Source organism: Caretta caretta, chromosome 1 (assembly GCF_965140235.1).
Source record: "Caretta caretta isolate rCarCar2 chromosome 1, rCarCar1.hap1, whole genome shotgun sequence".
Lineage (NCBI taxonomy): Eukaryota > Metazoa > Chordata > Testudines > Cheloniidae > Caretta > Caretta caretta.
Window position 1 is genome coordinate 44,628,861 of NC_134206.1, and position 16,228 is coordinate 44,645,088.

The 16,228-nt window shown below is 45.2% G+C and overlaps 1 protein-coding gene across 5 annotated transcripts in view; it reads right to left on the bottom strand.

The window, feature by feature from the left end:
* ATP8A2 (ATPase phospholipid transporting 8A2) overlaps positions 1-16,228 on the bottom strand; it is a 663,684-nt gene that overhangs the window by 488,695 nt on the left and 158,761 nt on the right. For all 5 annotated transcript variants that reach the window (XM_048846098.2, XM_048846107.2, XM_048846083.2 and 2 more), the window contains exons 17-19: positions 9,804-9,909; positions 7,094-7,176; positions 678-727 (exon numbers count right to left, since the gene is read on the bottom strand). In XM_048846098.2, coding sequence (XP_048702055.1) covers positions 678-727; positions 7,094-7,176; positions 9,804-9,909 — 239 coding nt within the window. The remainder of the gene's footprint in view (positions 1-677; positions 728-7,093; positions 7,177-9,803; positions 9,910-16,228) is intronic.

A 16,228-nucleotide genomic window follows, 5' to 3' on the forward strand; every position in this document is an offset into this window, starting at 1 on the left:
ACACAAACCCAGGCGCAAAGCACGAAACATCTCCATCTTCTCAGCAGAGGGAGAATCTATCAAGTGCCTGTTATGCTAAGGTTCTCTTATACAGCCAGAGTGGTGCAAAGGATCCTTAGTGTAAATAAGAATTAGGCCTGAAGTCTCTCCTGCTGGGAAGCAGAATAGAGACTGGAATATGGGTGGTCAGGCTGCTCCCAAAAAAGGCATGAAATTTCCCTCAAGTGGGAGATTCCCTCTACTTGCGTGGAAATTATGAATTATATTTTGAACTTATACAGTGCTTTTCATCTGACATTCTCGAAGCATATTACTAAGGCTAGGTGAGAATCATTAGCCCCATTTTACAGGTGAGGAAATTTAGGCGCAGAGAAGTGAAGTGATCTGCTAAGGTCACATTGAAAGTCTCTGACAGAGCTAGAACTAGAAAAGATGTCCCTTGACCCCTACTTCCATGTCTAACCACTAGACCTCTAATTCCCATTTGTAAAAAGGAGCAATTTATTCATCCCAGATTGAGGGCAATGGCAAATCTAAAGGAAAATGGATGATTTAACTAGCCAACCAACTATAATTTCTTTAAATTCCAGTGAACCTGATCATTTGTAATGTTACTAGCACATTTTCTCTTTTATTTGCTGCTTTGCATTTATTTAATATCTGCAGAAATAACTTACCTAGAAAACTCCAGCACATTAAGAATTTCAAAGGCTTCCTCTTTCCCCAGCTGCAGAAAAATACATTGTACAGAAAATTAAGATGATGTGAATGATGCATATATGTATAGAAGCATCATGATTTTCAAATGCCCATGTCACATGATTTCAAATGTGATGTGATGATAGCTCCCTCTCCTGGTTAAAGAGGTATACTGTCCCATTTCAGTCTAACTGTGAAGTGGCAAATTCAGCCCTCATTTGCACCTGTACAACTCCAGTGACTTTCAATTTCTTTATTACTTTATGAGCCTGCAGTCACAGATTTTAGCGGGGTTGCATCTATATAACAGAGGAAATTCTAGCTCCCAATCTTTGCGAGCACATAAATATGCTTTAAAAAAAGACTAAGCATTTAAACCTGCTAAGTAAAGGCTGTTGACATAAGGAAAGGGTTCAAATATGGACCACCTGGATAAAAATTTTCCCAGCAGAAGCAGAGACGTTACCATGGCTGGCTAACCTAGTGAGGAGGACTTTAAACTAGGTTCACTGGGGGAAGGAGACCAAAGCCCTGAGGTAAGTGGGGAAGTGGGATACCAGGAGGAAGCACGAGCAGGGGCACGTGAGAGGGGAGGGCTCCTGCCTCATACTGAGAAAGAGGGGCTATCAGCGGGTTATCTCAAGTGCCTATACACAAATGCACAAAGCCTGGGAAACAAGCAGGGAGAACTGGAAGTCCTGGCAAAGTCAAGGAATTATGATGTGATTGGAATAACAGAGACTTGGTGGGATAACTCACATGACTGGAGTACTGTCATGGATGGATATAAGCTGTTCAGGAAGGACAGGCAGGGCAGAAAAGGTGGGGGAGTTGCACTGTATGTAAGAGAGCAGTATGACTGCTCAGAGCTCAAGTATGAAACTGCAGAAAAACCTGAGAGTTTATGGATTAAGTTCAGAAGTGTGAGCAACAAGGGTGATGTCATGGTGGGAGTCTACCATAGACCACCAGACCAGAGGGATGAGGTGCACGAGGCTTTTTTCCGGCAACTCGCAGAAGTTACTAGATCGCATGCCTTGGTTCTCATGGGAGACTTCAATCACCCTGATATCTGCTGGGAGAGCAATACAGCGTTGCACAGACAATCCAGGAAGTTTTTGGAAAATGTAGGGGACAATTTCCTGGTGCAAGTGCTGGAGGAACCAACTAGGGGCAGAGCTCTTCTTGACCTGCTGCTCACAAACCGGGAAGAATTAGTAGGGGAAGCAAAAGTGGATGGGAACCTGGGAGGCAGTGACCATGAGATGGTCCACTTCAGGATCCTGACACAAGGAAGAAAGGAAAGCAGCAGAATACAGACCCTGGACTTCAGAAAAGCAGACTTTGACTCCCTCAGGGAACTGATGGGCAAGATCCCCTGGGAGAATAACATGAGGGGGAAAGGAGTCCAGGAGAGCTGGCTGTATTTTAAAGAATCCTTATTGAGGTTACAGGGACAAACCATCCCGATGCGTAGAAAGAATAGTAAATATGGCAGGGAACCAGCTTGGCTTAACAGTGAAATCCTTGCCGATCTTAAATACAAAAAAGAAGCTTACAAGAAGTGGAAGATTGGACAAATGGCCAGGGATGAGTGTAAAAATATTGCTTGGGCATGCAGGAGTGAAATCAGGAAGGCCAAATCACACCTGGAGTTGCAGCTAGCAAGAGATGTTAAGAGTAACAAGAATGGTTTCTTCAGGTATGTTAGCAACAAGAAGAAAGCCAAGGAAAGTGTGGGCCCCTTACTGAATGAGGGAGGCAACCTAGTGACAGAGGATGTGGAAAAAGCTAATGTACTCAATGCTTTTTTTGCCTCTGTCTTCACGAACAACGTCAGCTCCCAGACTACTGCACTGGGCAGCACAGCATGGGGAGGAGGTCACCAACCCTCTGTGGAGAAAGAAGTGGTTCGGGACTATTTAGAAAAGCTGGACGTGCACAAGTCCATGGGGCCGGATCCGTTGCATCCGAGAGTGCTAAAGGAGTTGGCGGATGTGATTGCAGAGCCATTGGCCATTATCTTTGAAAACTCAGGGCAATCGGGGGAAGTCCCAGACAACTGGAAAAAGGCTAATCTAGTACCCATCTTTAAAAAAGGGAAGAAGGAGGATCCTGGGAACTACAGGCCAGGCAGCCTCTCCTCAGTCCCTGGAAAAATCATGGTGCAGGTCCTCAAGGAATCAATTCTGAAGCACTTAGAGGAGAGGAAAGTGATCAGGAACAGTCAGCATGGATTCACCAAGGGCAAGTCATGCCTGACTAATCGAATTGCCTTCTATGATGAGATAACTGGCTCTGTGGATGAGGGGAAAGCGGTGGACATGTTATTCCTTGACTTTAGCAAAGCTTTTGACATGGTCTCCCACAGTATTCTTGCCATCAAGTTAAAGAAGTATGGGCTGGATGAATGCACTATAAGGTGGATAGAAAGTTGGCTAGATTGTCGGGCTCAATGGGTAGTGATCAATGGCTCCATGTCTAGTTGGTAGCCGGTATCAAGTGGAGTGCCCCAAGGGTCGGTCCTCGGGCCGGTTTTGTTCAATATCTTCATAAATGATCTGGAGGATGGTGTGGATTGCACCCTCAGCAAGTTTGCAGATGATACTAAACTGGGAGGAGAGGTAGATACGCTGGAGGGTAGGGATAGGATACAGAGGGACCTAGACAAATTAGAGGATTGGGCCAAAAGAAATCTGATGAGGTTCAACAAGGACAAGTGCAGAGTCCTGCACTTAGGACGGAAGAATCCAATGCATCGCTACAGACTAGGGACCGAATGGCTAGGCAGCAGTTCTGCGGAAAAGGACCTAGGGGTTACAGTGGACGAGAAGCTGGATATGAGTCAGCAGTGTGCCCTTGTTGCCAAGAAGGCCAATGGCATTTTGGGCTGTATAAGTAGGGGCATTGCCAGCAGATAGAGGGACATGATCGTTCCCCTCTATTCGACATTGGTGAGGCCTCATCTGGAGTACTGTGTCCAGTTTTGGGCCTCACACTACAAGAAGGATGTGGAAAAATTCGAGAGAGTCCAGCGGAGGGCAACTAAAATGATTAGGGGACTGGAACACATGACTTACGAGGAGAAGCTGAGGGAACTGGGGATGTTTAGTCTGCGGAAGAGAAGAATGAGGGGGGATTTGATAGCTGCTTTCAACTACCTCAAAGGGGGGTCCAAAGAGGATGGCTCTAGACTGTTCTCAGTGGTAGCAGATGACAGAACAAGGAGTAATGGTCTCAAGTTGCAGTGGGGGAGGTTTAGGTTGGAGATTAGGAAAAACTTTTTCACTAGGAGGGTGGTGAAACACTGGAATGCGTTACCTAGGGAGGTGGTGGAATCTCCTTCCTTAGACGTTTTTAAGGTCGGACTTGACAAAGCCCTGGCTGGGATGATTTAATTGGGGATCGGTCCTGCTTTGAGCAGGCGGTTGGACTAGATGACCTCCTGAGGTCCCTTCCAAACCTGATATTCTATGATTCTATGATTCTATTATCTGAACAGGGCTGATAAGCAGGACTCCCCAAAAAGTGTGCGCATTTATTTCATGTGTCAGACTGCAATGTACAGGACCAATATGCAAAAGAGACTAAGATTTTCTAGTGAAAATTGCCGCATTTAGGAGCAAACCCTGGTATTACCAACAATCCTCCCCTGCACAAGTCCAACATTTCACAGATGCAGTGAAACTTGTTTGATTCTACTGCATGGCGAAGCAAGTGTTGAGGGACTGGTGGGGTTGAGTGTGAGTGGGCTGAGGGAAAAGAAGTGAAGGGTTTATGGATCCACAACCAATCCTGTAGCAGAGCAGAGGTCCAGGTCCCTCAGAGCTGCACCGGCAGCTGCAGAGCTTGGCCTAAGGAGGGAGGATTCCCTACCCTTAGAAGCAGCATCACACAGCCCAGATACAGTGCTCAAGCTAAAAGAACAGGAGTACTTGTGGCACCTTAGAGACTAACAAATTTATCAGAGCATAAGCTTTCGTGGGCTACAGCCCACTTTATCGGATGCATAGAATGGAACATATAGTAGGAAGATATATATATATATACACACATACAGAGAAGGTGGAAGTTGCCATACAAACTGTAAGAGGCTAATTAATTAAGATGAGCTATTATCAGCAAGAGAAAAAAACTTTTGTAGTGATAATCAAGATGGCCCATTTAGACAGTTGACAAGAAGGTGTGAGGAAACTCAACATGGGGAAATAGCAAGCTGTGTGCTGGAGGGAGGATTTGTCTTGTGCTCAGACGGGCTTAGCTTTTTTAGTGATAGCACCGAGTGCAGAGCTGGTAGGAAGGCCCTGGGCAGTTCCAGACAACACTGCACATCCAGGACCTACAGCATGCTTTTTAAACCAAATAACAATGTTCTGAAGTTTCTTGACTTTAGCAAAGCTTTTGACACGGTCTCCCACAGTATTCTTGTCAGCAAGTTAAGGAAGTATGGGCTGGATGAATGCACTACAAGGTGGGTAGAAAGCTGGCTAGATTGTCGGGCTCAACGGGTAGCGATCAATGGCTCCATGTCTAGTTGGCAGCCGGTATCAAGTGGAGTGCCCCAAGGGTCGGTCCTGGGGCCGGTTTTGTTCAATATCTTCATAAATGATCTGGAGGATGGTGTGGATTGCACTCTCAGCAAATTTGCGGATGATACTAAACTGGGAGGAGTGGTAGATACGCTGGAGGGGAGGGATAGGATAGAGAAGAACCTAGACAAATTGGAGGATTGGGCCAAAAGAAATCTGATGAGGTTCAATAAGGATAAGTGCAGGGTCCTGCACTTAGGACGGAAGAACCCAATGCACAGCTACAGACTAGGGACCGAATGGCTAGGCAGCAGTTCTGCGGAAAAGGACCTAGGGGTGACAGTGGACGAGAAGCTGGATATGAGTCAGCAGTGTGCCCTTGTTGCCAAGAAGGCCAATGGCATTTTGGGATGTATAAGTAGGGGCATAGCGAGCAGATCGAGGGACGTGATCATTCCCCTCTATTCGACATTGGTGAGGCCTCATCTGGAGTACTGTGTCCAGTTTTGGGCCCCACACTTCAAGAAGGATGTGGATAAATTGGAGAGAGTCCAGCGAAGGGCAACAAAAATGATTAGGGGTCTGGAACATATGAGTTATGAGGAGAGGCTGAGGGAGCTGGGATTGTTTAGCCTGCAGAAGAGAAGAATGAGGGGGGATTTGATAGCTGTTTTCAACTACCTGAAAGGGGGTTCCAAAGAGGATGGCTCTAGACTGTTCTCAATGGTATCAGATGACAGAACGAGGAGTAATGGTCTCAAGTTACAGTGGGGGAGGTTTAGATTGGATATTAGGAAAAACTTTTTCACTAAGAGGGTGGTGAAACACTGGAATGCGTTACCTAGGGAGGTGGTAGAATCTCCTTCCTTAGAGGTTTTTAAGGTCAGGCTTGACAAAGCCCTGGCTGGGATGATTTAACTGGGAATTGGTCCTGCTTTGAGCAGGGGGTTGGACTAGATGACCTTCTGGGGTCCCTTCCAACCCTTATATTCTATGATTCTATAAGTATCCCTAACAACTTTCATGACTTCCTCTAAATAACACTGAGAAAAGGTGGCGCCGTTAGGAAAAAATCTATATAAAGGCCTGGCCTGGAAATTACAAGAGTGATGGCTGTGCCCCACCACCATCCTCTTGAGGGTGTATCCAGCCTTTGTTACACTGTTGCTAGAAGGGGTGATTTACAAAACAAATGCACATCCAGAACAGCACACAACAGTTACACATTAAACAAGCAAAACCCAAAGCCCTTGGATGTATCCCATGGACCAAGTCCTTCTCGGTTGCACCTGTATAAATCCAGAGTTAAAGTACCTCACACAGATGGCTGTAAACTGGATCAGAATGTGGCCCTATGTCAATGGAACTGTCCACATTTATTAACCTTAATCTGTTCAATACACTGCACACACACAAAGCATATCTTCAGGAGGATATATATTCAGTGAGGAATAGAGATTCAGCTCTAGCACATCCCAGGACATAGAAATTAAAGGGACAGTTACATAAGTAATTACACTAAAGTATATATTTGTTCCAATCCATGTATTCTCTTTTCTCTTTTGGGGGAAATCTTCTCCCCAGTGCCCAGCTCAAATGAATGTGCTTCCCAAAGCATCCCATAGGGGCAGCTTCAGTTTACTGCCACAATTAGTATCTGTTGCTCTTTGCCTGTTCCACTGAGGAAGGACCCAAGGATTCACCTCGAGACAGATCCTTGGCTCTGCCCATCCCACTCTGACAAAACCTGTCTGCATATGGCCTCAGAGGGAGCCCTGCAGAGCTGCTCTTTGAACCATACAAAGGGGATGTATCCCATGCACATATACTTGAAAACTACTGTACACCGCACATGCTCCACTTACCGCATCAATGATAACTGAGTGTGGAGTTCTTCCTGTGAAGACATAGCCAAGCTTTTTTGCTCCTTTCACTAATGCCCCTTCATCTGTCAATACAAGGAGCTTTGCTTTATTGGGGACTAATCAGAAATATAATCAGATGTCAATGGAAAAAAACTACTCCCTTGAGCATTGCATTGCCAGGATACAGGCAACTACCAGCTACTGAATCAGAGACTTCTAAAATCTGTTACCGAGATGAGCTACATCAGCAGCAATTAAAAAGTTTCCATCATAACCCTTAGATACACCATGCTTCCACTGGCATTCCTCCTACAAAACTGCATATAGATTACCAGGGCTGCACACATGTACTTTATACTTGGCATTCTGTATATAATGCACTGTATTTGTTGAAGCATTAGCCTATCCTAAATGCTCAATTACTGAGGGACAAGCTATACTCCTTGCTATATTTGTTTTCCACAATCAACTCTTAGTATAAACTTCCATGAGTGATGTACCTGAATATTTGGATGCTAATATCTAAACTGTATCGTTAAATGTATTAACCTAAATTTGGGTTATTGCAGATTATGTACTATATCAATTTTATGACTTTTAAACCAAACTTTGTACTTCTGGATAATCTAAGCCGGGTGGCCAACCTGTGGCTCCGGAGCCACATGCGGCTCTTCAGAAGTTAATATGCGGCTCCTTGTACAGGCACTGACTCCGGGGCTGGAGCTACAGGCACCAACTTTCCAATGTGCCGGGGGGGGCTCACTGCTCAACCCCTGGCTCCGCCACAGGCCCCACTCCCTCCCCTGAGCCTGCAGTGCCCTTGCTCCTCCCCCTCCCCCCTAGAGTGGAGGTGCGGGGAGGGAGGCGCTGGGAGCGGGCGGGGAGAAGTTAATGGGGGTCTGCTGACGTATTACTGTGGCTCTTTGGCAATGTACATTGGTAAATTCTGGCTCCTTTTCAGGCTCAGGCTGGCCACCCCGATCTGTGCACTATACCCAGTAGGAATGTAAATAGCAGTTAAAAAAAGGAACCGTGTAACTGATTAAAATGTTATCGGTTACATGGTTAAACGTTTTATTCGGGGCTCTGCTGCCGGCCCCCGCACCTGGGAATCCCAGCCACAGCCCACCACTGAGTACTCCGCTGCCCGCGGCTGGGGATTCCGCTGCCAGCTGCTGGCCGCAGCACCTGGGGTCCCGGCTGCCTGCCTGTGGACTCTGCTGCCAGCCCTGCGCCCAGGGTCCCTCTGGGCTGCTGCCCCCAGAGTGGCAGTGGAGCCCTGGGCTCTGGCCGGCAGCGGAGTTTAATCGTTAACCAAAACCGATAAGACTGATGCTTATTGGTTAACCGGTTAAACATTTACATCCCAAATACCCAGATGTACAGACACTCCTTCCTTAACCTGTTCTGTTATATAATTGTAACATTCGCTTTAATACCAAATTTTAAATTTGTTACTATTGAAGAGCCACAGTTTGTCTGTTTGTGTTCTGTAAAGTTTTCTTTGAACTTGTCTGGAAAATTAGGAAGATCAAAGCTACATACGTCAATATTTATACAACATGCATTTAATCCAACTTCAGCTGGAATGACTCAACAAACTTCTTTCCACAAAAAAATTCACCATATTCTATTGGAGACTGGGGAAAGTAATGAAGAGCTCAAATAATTCTGCAAGTTAGAACTCAGAGGCAATGCCTCAGGCAGTGGGATGTACCACAAGCCTAGAGAAAGACAAGTGACAAGGTCTGAATTCCCCTCTACCGGTGGAGTTTGCAAAGTCCAATTCCATAGAACCTGGTATACCCATGAGGAAAGCCTTCCCGCATCCTGGCAGCAGAGCTCACAGCTGAGCCTTCCTGTTGTTGGCTCTTCACCCCATTCCTGTACCCATCCCTCCTTGAAGAGAGGTAAGAGGCATGGACAGGAATTCATGCTCCTTGGACCACATTAAGCACTGAACAAATCTCCAAATGGTAGGATAGAAAAATCAAGTTATATAAAAAACCTTCAGTCATTGAGGGGAGCTTGCCACAGAACTACTCCCCCGTCCCAATCTGCGGGTCATGTCTGTTCCTTCTGGTCTCCTTTGTTCCCCTCAACAGCACAGAATGGAGGGGAGCATGGGCCCCAATAAATTCTGGACCCAATTCTTCATTGCCTCATGTCCTGAGTAGTCATTTACACCTACATAAAGTGGGTGCAGGATGCTGCCAAAGAAGAACGGTGGCAATGTTTAAGCTCATTTCACACAGGCATAAAGGACTACACAAAGGACAAAGCAGTGGACAATCAGGTACTGCTAGCTCATTGACGGGGCTAGCTTGTGATTGGCTGCTACAAGGATACAAAAAGGGGATGGGGGAGTCAAAAATGGAGTTTCACCTGGCTAGTGGCCTCAAAGGGGTGGCAAAAGTCTTGGGTTGTGGCCCCACTCCTCTACATAAGCCAGCAGAAGCAGCTGGTAGCAGCGGGGATCACCTCTGAAGGATGAAGTAGTGGCTGTGCTCTCTCTGTCCAATGGGGAGCTCTGGGAGATAGTGTACCCTCTGTGCAAGCTGGTGTCTTGAAGGCACCATAAAGCCCATTATGAGTCATACAGGAAAGGAGATTTTGTTTGCTTTTAAACATGGTTTTTAATTTAAGAGCATTTTTTTAAAAGCTCTTGGCTTCTCTCCTCCACCCACAAAAGAAGGAGAAAATGACCAACCTGGTGAGGAGGCCTGGTAGATTATTGTATTTCCATCTCTCTCAGGAACAACAGTGTGACACACGGCCAGCAGAGTGAGGAACTCCTGTATGTGAGCAGCTGTGGGCTACAAAGAACATTACCAAGTTAGTCTGGTATTTTCATTACATGGAGACTAAATGTACAAGACATAGACACGTTCTGGATTTTAAAATAGAACTCAGTCTGTTTAGATCTGCAACACCCAACTCTCTAACTCAGTGTATTGCCTCTTTCACCTCTCAGCCATGCTAGAATATTGGAGATATCAAGAGCCAGTGCTAATGAACTCTCATTCTGTGTGCAGCACTCAATCTACAGATAAATTATACACACACACAAGAGTTGGAAAGCCAGAACCATTGTCCTTGCACTCAAAAAACAAAAGAGGCTTGATCTTGTACAGCCCTGCACCTTGTGTAGTCATTTACATCTTTGCAAGGTGAAAGGAGAGGAAGTAGTATAAAATGCTATCATTGGTCTAGTGCACGGGTGAGCAAACTTTTTGGCCCGAGGGCCACATCAGGCAATACAAACTGTATGGCGGGCCATGAATACGCACAAAATTAGGGTTGGGGTGCAGGAGGGGGTGCGGGCTCAGAGGTGGGGTTGGGGATCAGGGATTTGGGGTGCAGGAGGGTGATGAGGGCTGGGATCGAGGATATTGGAAAGCGGGAGGAGGATCAGGGCTGGGGCAGGGGGTCGGGGCGTGGGGAGAGGCTGAGGGGTGCAGGCTCCGAGCAGCACTTACCTCAAGTGGCTCCCGGAAGCAGTGGCATGTCCCTTCTCCAGCTCCTACACAGAGGCGTGGCCAGGCGATTCTGCACGCTGCCCCATCCGCAGGCACCACCCCTGCAGCTCCCATTGGAGCACGTAGGAGCCGGAGCGGGGCCATGCCATGGCTTCCGAGAGCTGTGTTTTGCGTCCACCGACCCAGTGCCTCGGCTGGAGCGGGGCCAAGCCGGGTGTCCAGCCCCCGACCCAGCGCCCCGGCTGGAGTGGGGCTGAGCCACATGGTGCGGCCCGACCCAACACCCCGGCCGGAGCACCGGAGCAGGGCCGAGCCACGTGTTGTGGCTCGCGGGCCAACTTAGAACGGCTCGTGGGCCGTATCTGGCCCGTGGGCCGTAGTTTGCCCACCCCTGGTCTAGTGACTGGAAAAATTTTGATTTGGTAGCACTTATACCAGATTTACACAGGTGCAAATAGTCACATAAGGAGCAATGTAGTATAGGATTAGGCCCAGGTGCTCTGCTAAAACTATTTGTCTCCACAAGTCTTATAATTAGTTCTAAGACAGCTGTACAAATTTATGAGTGGGATTGTATGACGGGGTTGCTCGTGATGGCTGGGGGCGGGGCTCGGCAGCACTGGGGCTCACTACTGAGGTCATGCCGAGCATTTTCTCTTTCTCTTTCTTGTGCCTGGTTGGCTAGTTCTTACTCACATGCTCAGGGTCTAACTTATTGCCATATGTGGGATTGGGAAGGAATTTTCCCCCAGGTCAGACTGGCAGTGACCTCAGAGGGGGGTTGCCTTCCTCTGCAGTGTGTAAATGCAAGTTACTTGCTGAGATCATCTGTGTATCTCTCTCAATCAATTTCCTGCCATTGCAGGGGCCTTGAGCATTGGTGCACCTTGGTCTCTCCTATTGTCTGCCTGTGGCACACAACTGTTTAGTCTCCTGTGCGCTGTAATACTTTGGTCTAATTTCAGTTGTTGGGATCAGTGTGTGGATGCTGGTGGCCTGTGATGTCTTGGAGCATCAGGAGGTCAGACTAGATGATCTTGTGGTCCCTTCTGGCCTTAGACTCTATGACTATGACTTGAGCTAAATCCTGAAGCTGAAATCCTGAAGCTGACAACAGTAGTAAGTTCCTTATCCTCTCTGTGGGCTGGACAGTAGAGGACAACAACACTCACCCATCTTGTAAACCTCAGCTTGAACTTTACACAGCCCAAAATGCACAATCAGCTACTACACTGTTCTACTAGTGTAACCCACACACCTTCTGGGTGTGGTGTTCTGTCATATCTAGTGGCACTGAGACCACTTAGAGAGAGAGATTGAGTTTGCTCTACAGCCTAATGGGCAGTTGGCTTTTAGTTCATGCAGTAGAGGCTCATGCACTAAGCTCCAGAGGTCCCCGGTTCGACGGCAACCGGGGTTTGTCGGCATAACAAGTGGGGGCTCGTCCAGGATTTCAACTGGGAAGACTCTGAAGCTCGGGACGCACTTCCTCAGCTAGGAGAAATATGTAACCCACACACCTCCTGGGTGTGCTGCTCTGTCCCATCTAGTGGTACCAAGACCACTTAAAGTGAGAGATAAGATGAGTCTGCTCTACAGCCTTAGCTAACAGCCAGTTGGCTTTTAGCTCATGCGGTAGAGGCTCATGCACTAAGCTCCAGAGGTCCCCGGGTCGATCCTGCCCATCAACGACTGGGGTCTGTCAGGTTATACTAGCACAGTAGCTGGCCTGGTTGAATAAGAGCTGGTCATATAAAAATGACCTGAGATTTTATTATTAAAAAAATTATTCCAAGATTTCCAGTACTCACTTATAGATTCAAAGTTTAGAAGGGACCACTGTGATCATCTAGTCTGACCTCATATATAGCACAGGCCACAGAACCTCCCCAAAATAATTCCTAAAGCAGATCTTTAGAAAAACATCCAGTATGGATTTACATATTGTCAGTGATGGAGAATCCACCATGACCCGTGGTAAATTTTTCCAATGGTCAACTACCCTCACAGTTAAAAATTTACACCTTAGTTCCACTCTAAATTTATCTAGCTTCAACTTCCAGCCATAGGATCGGGTGATATCTTTCTCCACCAGACTGAAGAGCCCATTATCAAATATTTGTTCCACAGGTGGGTACTTATAGACTGTAATCAAGTCACCCCTTAACCATCTCTTTGTTAAGATAAACAGATTGAGCTCCTTGACTCTAATCACTATAAAGCATGTTTTCTAATCTGTAAATCATTCTTGTGGCTTTTCTCTGAACCCTCTCCAATTTATCAACATCCTTCTTGAATTCTGGGCACCAGAACTGGATACCATATTCCAGCAGCAGTTGCTCCAGTGCCAAATACAGAGGTAAAATAACCTCTCTACTCCTACTTGAGATTCCCGTTTATGCATCCAAGGATCACATTAGTTCTTTTGGCCACAATGTCACACTATGAACTGATTATCCATCATTATCCATCATGACACCAACTCTTTTTCAGAGTCACTGCTTGCCAGGATAGAGTCCTCCATCATGTAACTATGGCCTACTTTCTTTGTTACCAGTTGTATACATTTACATTTAGCCATATTAAAATGTATATTATTTGCTTGTGCCCAGTGTACCAAGTGTTCCAGGTTGTTCTGAATCAGTGACCTAGCCTCTTCCTTATTTACCACTCCCCCAATTTTTTGAAAATTAACACTGACCATCCAGTGAGCTCCTCATCCAGCTCTTTTAAAACTCTTGGGTGCAAGTTATCTGGGTCTGCTGATTTTAAAATGTCTAACTTTATACCTTCTATTTAACATTGCCCCTCGATCCTGGTGGACTGGAAAGAGCACTATCACTCTGCATCATCTGTTTTTCCCCCAAATTCAGAACAGAAATATTTATTGCATACTTCTGACTTTTTGCATTATTATTGATAATTCTACCATTTCCAGCTAGTAATGGACCAATATCATTGTTAGCATTCTTTTTGTTCCTAATACACTTTAACAACTCCTTTTTATTGTCCTGAACTCTTCTGGTCATAGAGTTCTACTTGTGTCCCTTGGCTTCCCTTATCAATTTTCTACAATTCTTAACTTTAAATTTATAGTCATTACTGTCAACTTCCCCTTTCTTCCATTTGTTATATTTTTTCAACTGCCTTTCACTTCCCCTCTAATCTAGGTTGGTTTTTAACCAGCACAGCCCTCTTCCTCAATTGTAGGATTGTGGCTTTTTGGGCATCTAGTAAGGTGTTCTTAAAACAATTCTCAATTATTCACCTTTTTTTATTAAATTCTTCCTGCCCAGCTGATTTGGCTCATAATTGTTTTCAGCTTTGTGAAACTGGCCCTATTAAGTGCCGTGTGTGTGTGTACATATACAGAGAGAGAGAGAGACAGAGAGATCTGGACTTTATTCTGCTTACACATTATAAATTTGATCAAGTCATGATCACTTGTACCTAACCTACCATTTGCTTTTAGTTCTGTGATCAGTTCCTCTTTATCTGCCAGATTCTGTGAGCAGCTCCTGCCTCATACCAGGCCTCTAATACAAGGGCTTATGTCTCAGGCTCTCTTCCTACTACAAGTGACAGAACCAAAATTAAAACTCTGGAGTTCCTGTCTCCAAGTCCTGTAATTCATTTACTATAATTTCCCCTCACCTTGCCCCTTTTTTACCATTAAAAATATAAATTTTGTGCAGCTTCAGAGGCAAGGTTAAAAAAAATTCTGCATCAAACTGCAGTTCTACAGCAAGGACAACCTAAATAATATAATTCTAGGACAGTCACTCTTTGAAGCCTAAAATGTCTGTTGAGTCAGCGTGAAGCAAAGAAAACAGCTACAAACATTGTTGAGGGCTCTTTTTGTTTAGAATATCACCAGGTTGAATAATCCCAGGATTCACTGAGAACAATTTTTAAGTTCTTAGCCATTTTGACTTTACAAATTACAAATCATGTGAAAGCAAGACACATATTTATGCCAAGCCTAGAGTCCTAGACCATTGTGATAGCATAGATAACTCACCCAATTACCATCCTTACTCTACAGCTAATTTGCATGTAACAATTTCATTGGTTGTATGAAGGAGACTGCACAGATGGTGGCATGCTTGGCCCAGCTGCCACAGTTCTTCAAAACCACCCCCACAGCACCAAAACCAGTACACACAATAACCCCAAATACACAGAGCCCCTGATGGCAGCATGCATCGCTCATTCCCCACCCACACAGTTCAACACAATCTCCCAGCTCAACACAGTCCACACACAAATCAACACAACCATCCACTCAACAATACAACCAGCAGAGACAATAACCCTAAACTTCTCTGAAGCCTAGAATGCCTTGAGTCAGTGTGAAGTGATGGAAACAGCTACGAGCATGGTTGAGAGCATTTTTTGTTTAGAATCTGACCAGGTTCAATCCTCTGTGGGATTCACTGTCTGTTACTACCCAACTTCTAAGTTCTCAGCCATTTTCAGCTTTTACTTTAAAAGCCACACATGACTTTACTAATTATACCCGTGCAGAGGCAAGGGCTTGCAGCTACTAGTAATGAGTAACAGCCCACATTATACTTCAACTGTAAAATCCATTTGCACTGGCAGGGTTTCAGACTAACTCTTTTTTCACAATACTAAGGTCGCAACATCTTGCAACAGCTACTGCATGACACTTCAATTAAAAACAAAGTAAGCTCAAAAATTGTTGGGAAGCAGATGTCTTAAGATGTCTTTGAAAAAAAACCCAGCACACCTCGTACATATATGGTTAGTTTACTTTAAAATAGTCACAATATAAAAAAAATATATACAATGTCCCATGTACAGTTAAGAATGGAATTTGGCTCCCATCGTTAGACCCCTATGGGATTGCGTGGGTACATCTTGAGCTGAATTTGGATAGATCATGAGCAAATAATCATCTAATTTATTATTACACCAGAGAGCAGAGACTACATTCAAGGACATGAACAGATGGTGTATCATCAAAAAGAAATGTGAGAAATGGAAATTTTTATTGTCCAGGAGGTTACAGGCAGTTGCTGCGTTATTGCTAATGAAAGCAGTGAAACTTATACCCCATTTCCACAAAATATGCAGCCTGCTGGATTCTCATTTCAGCATCTGTAGCTGCAAGCCTTTGATGTCCACATAACAAATATATTACCCAGCCTATTACGCACTTTCACAATTTCTTTCCATCTGAACCTGCCTTCCCCCGCATCATAGGTTTTAAGTGCTACCCCCTCCTCTATTTGGCTTATATGAAGCCAGCAATTTAATTTGTTGCTGTCTTTGTGTTTTCACAGTTTACAATGGATTACATGGCAACCTCCCAATTCTATAGCAACAGATCACCAAACAGTGAGGCCTGTCTCTTCAGCTCTTTCACACAGCTGCCATTTGTTTTCTTGCTATATTGTTCCAGCACTGACACCATATTTATTGTGTCAATAAAGATGGAGACAGAATGTTCAAAATACTACCTCAGAATTATGGGCAAAGAGCCTCATGTTCATTAACAACTTCTGTGGTTATAATTCTGATTCTCCATTTGAAGTGTACCCCCTGCCCCCATAGGCTACCAGATTCTGCATTATTAGTTATGGTTTTCATTTAATAGAGGAGAACCCAACCACTCTCTTGCTGAAATTCT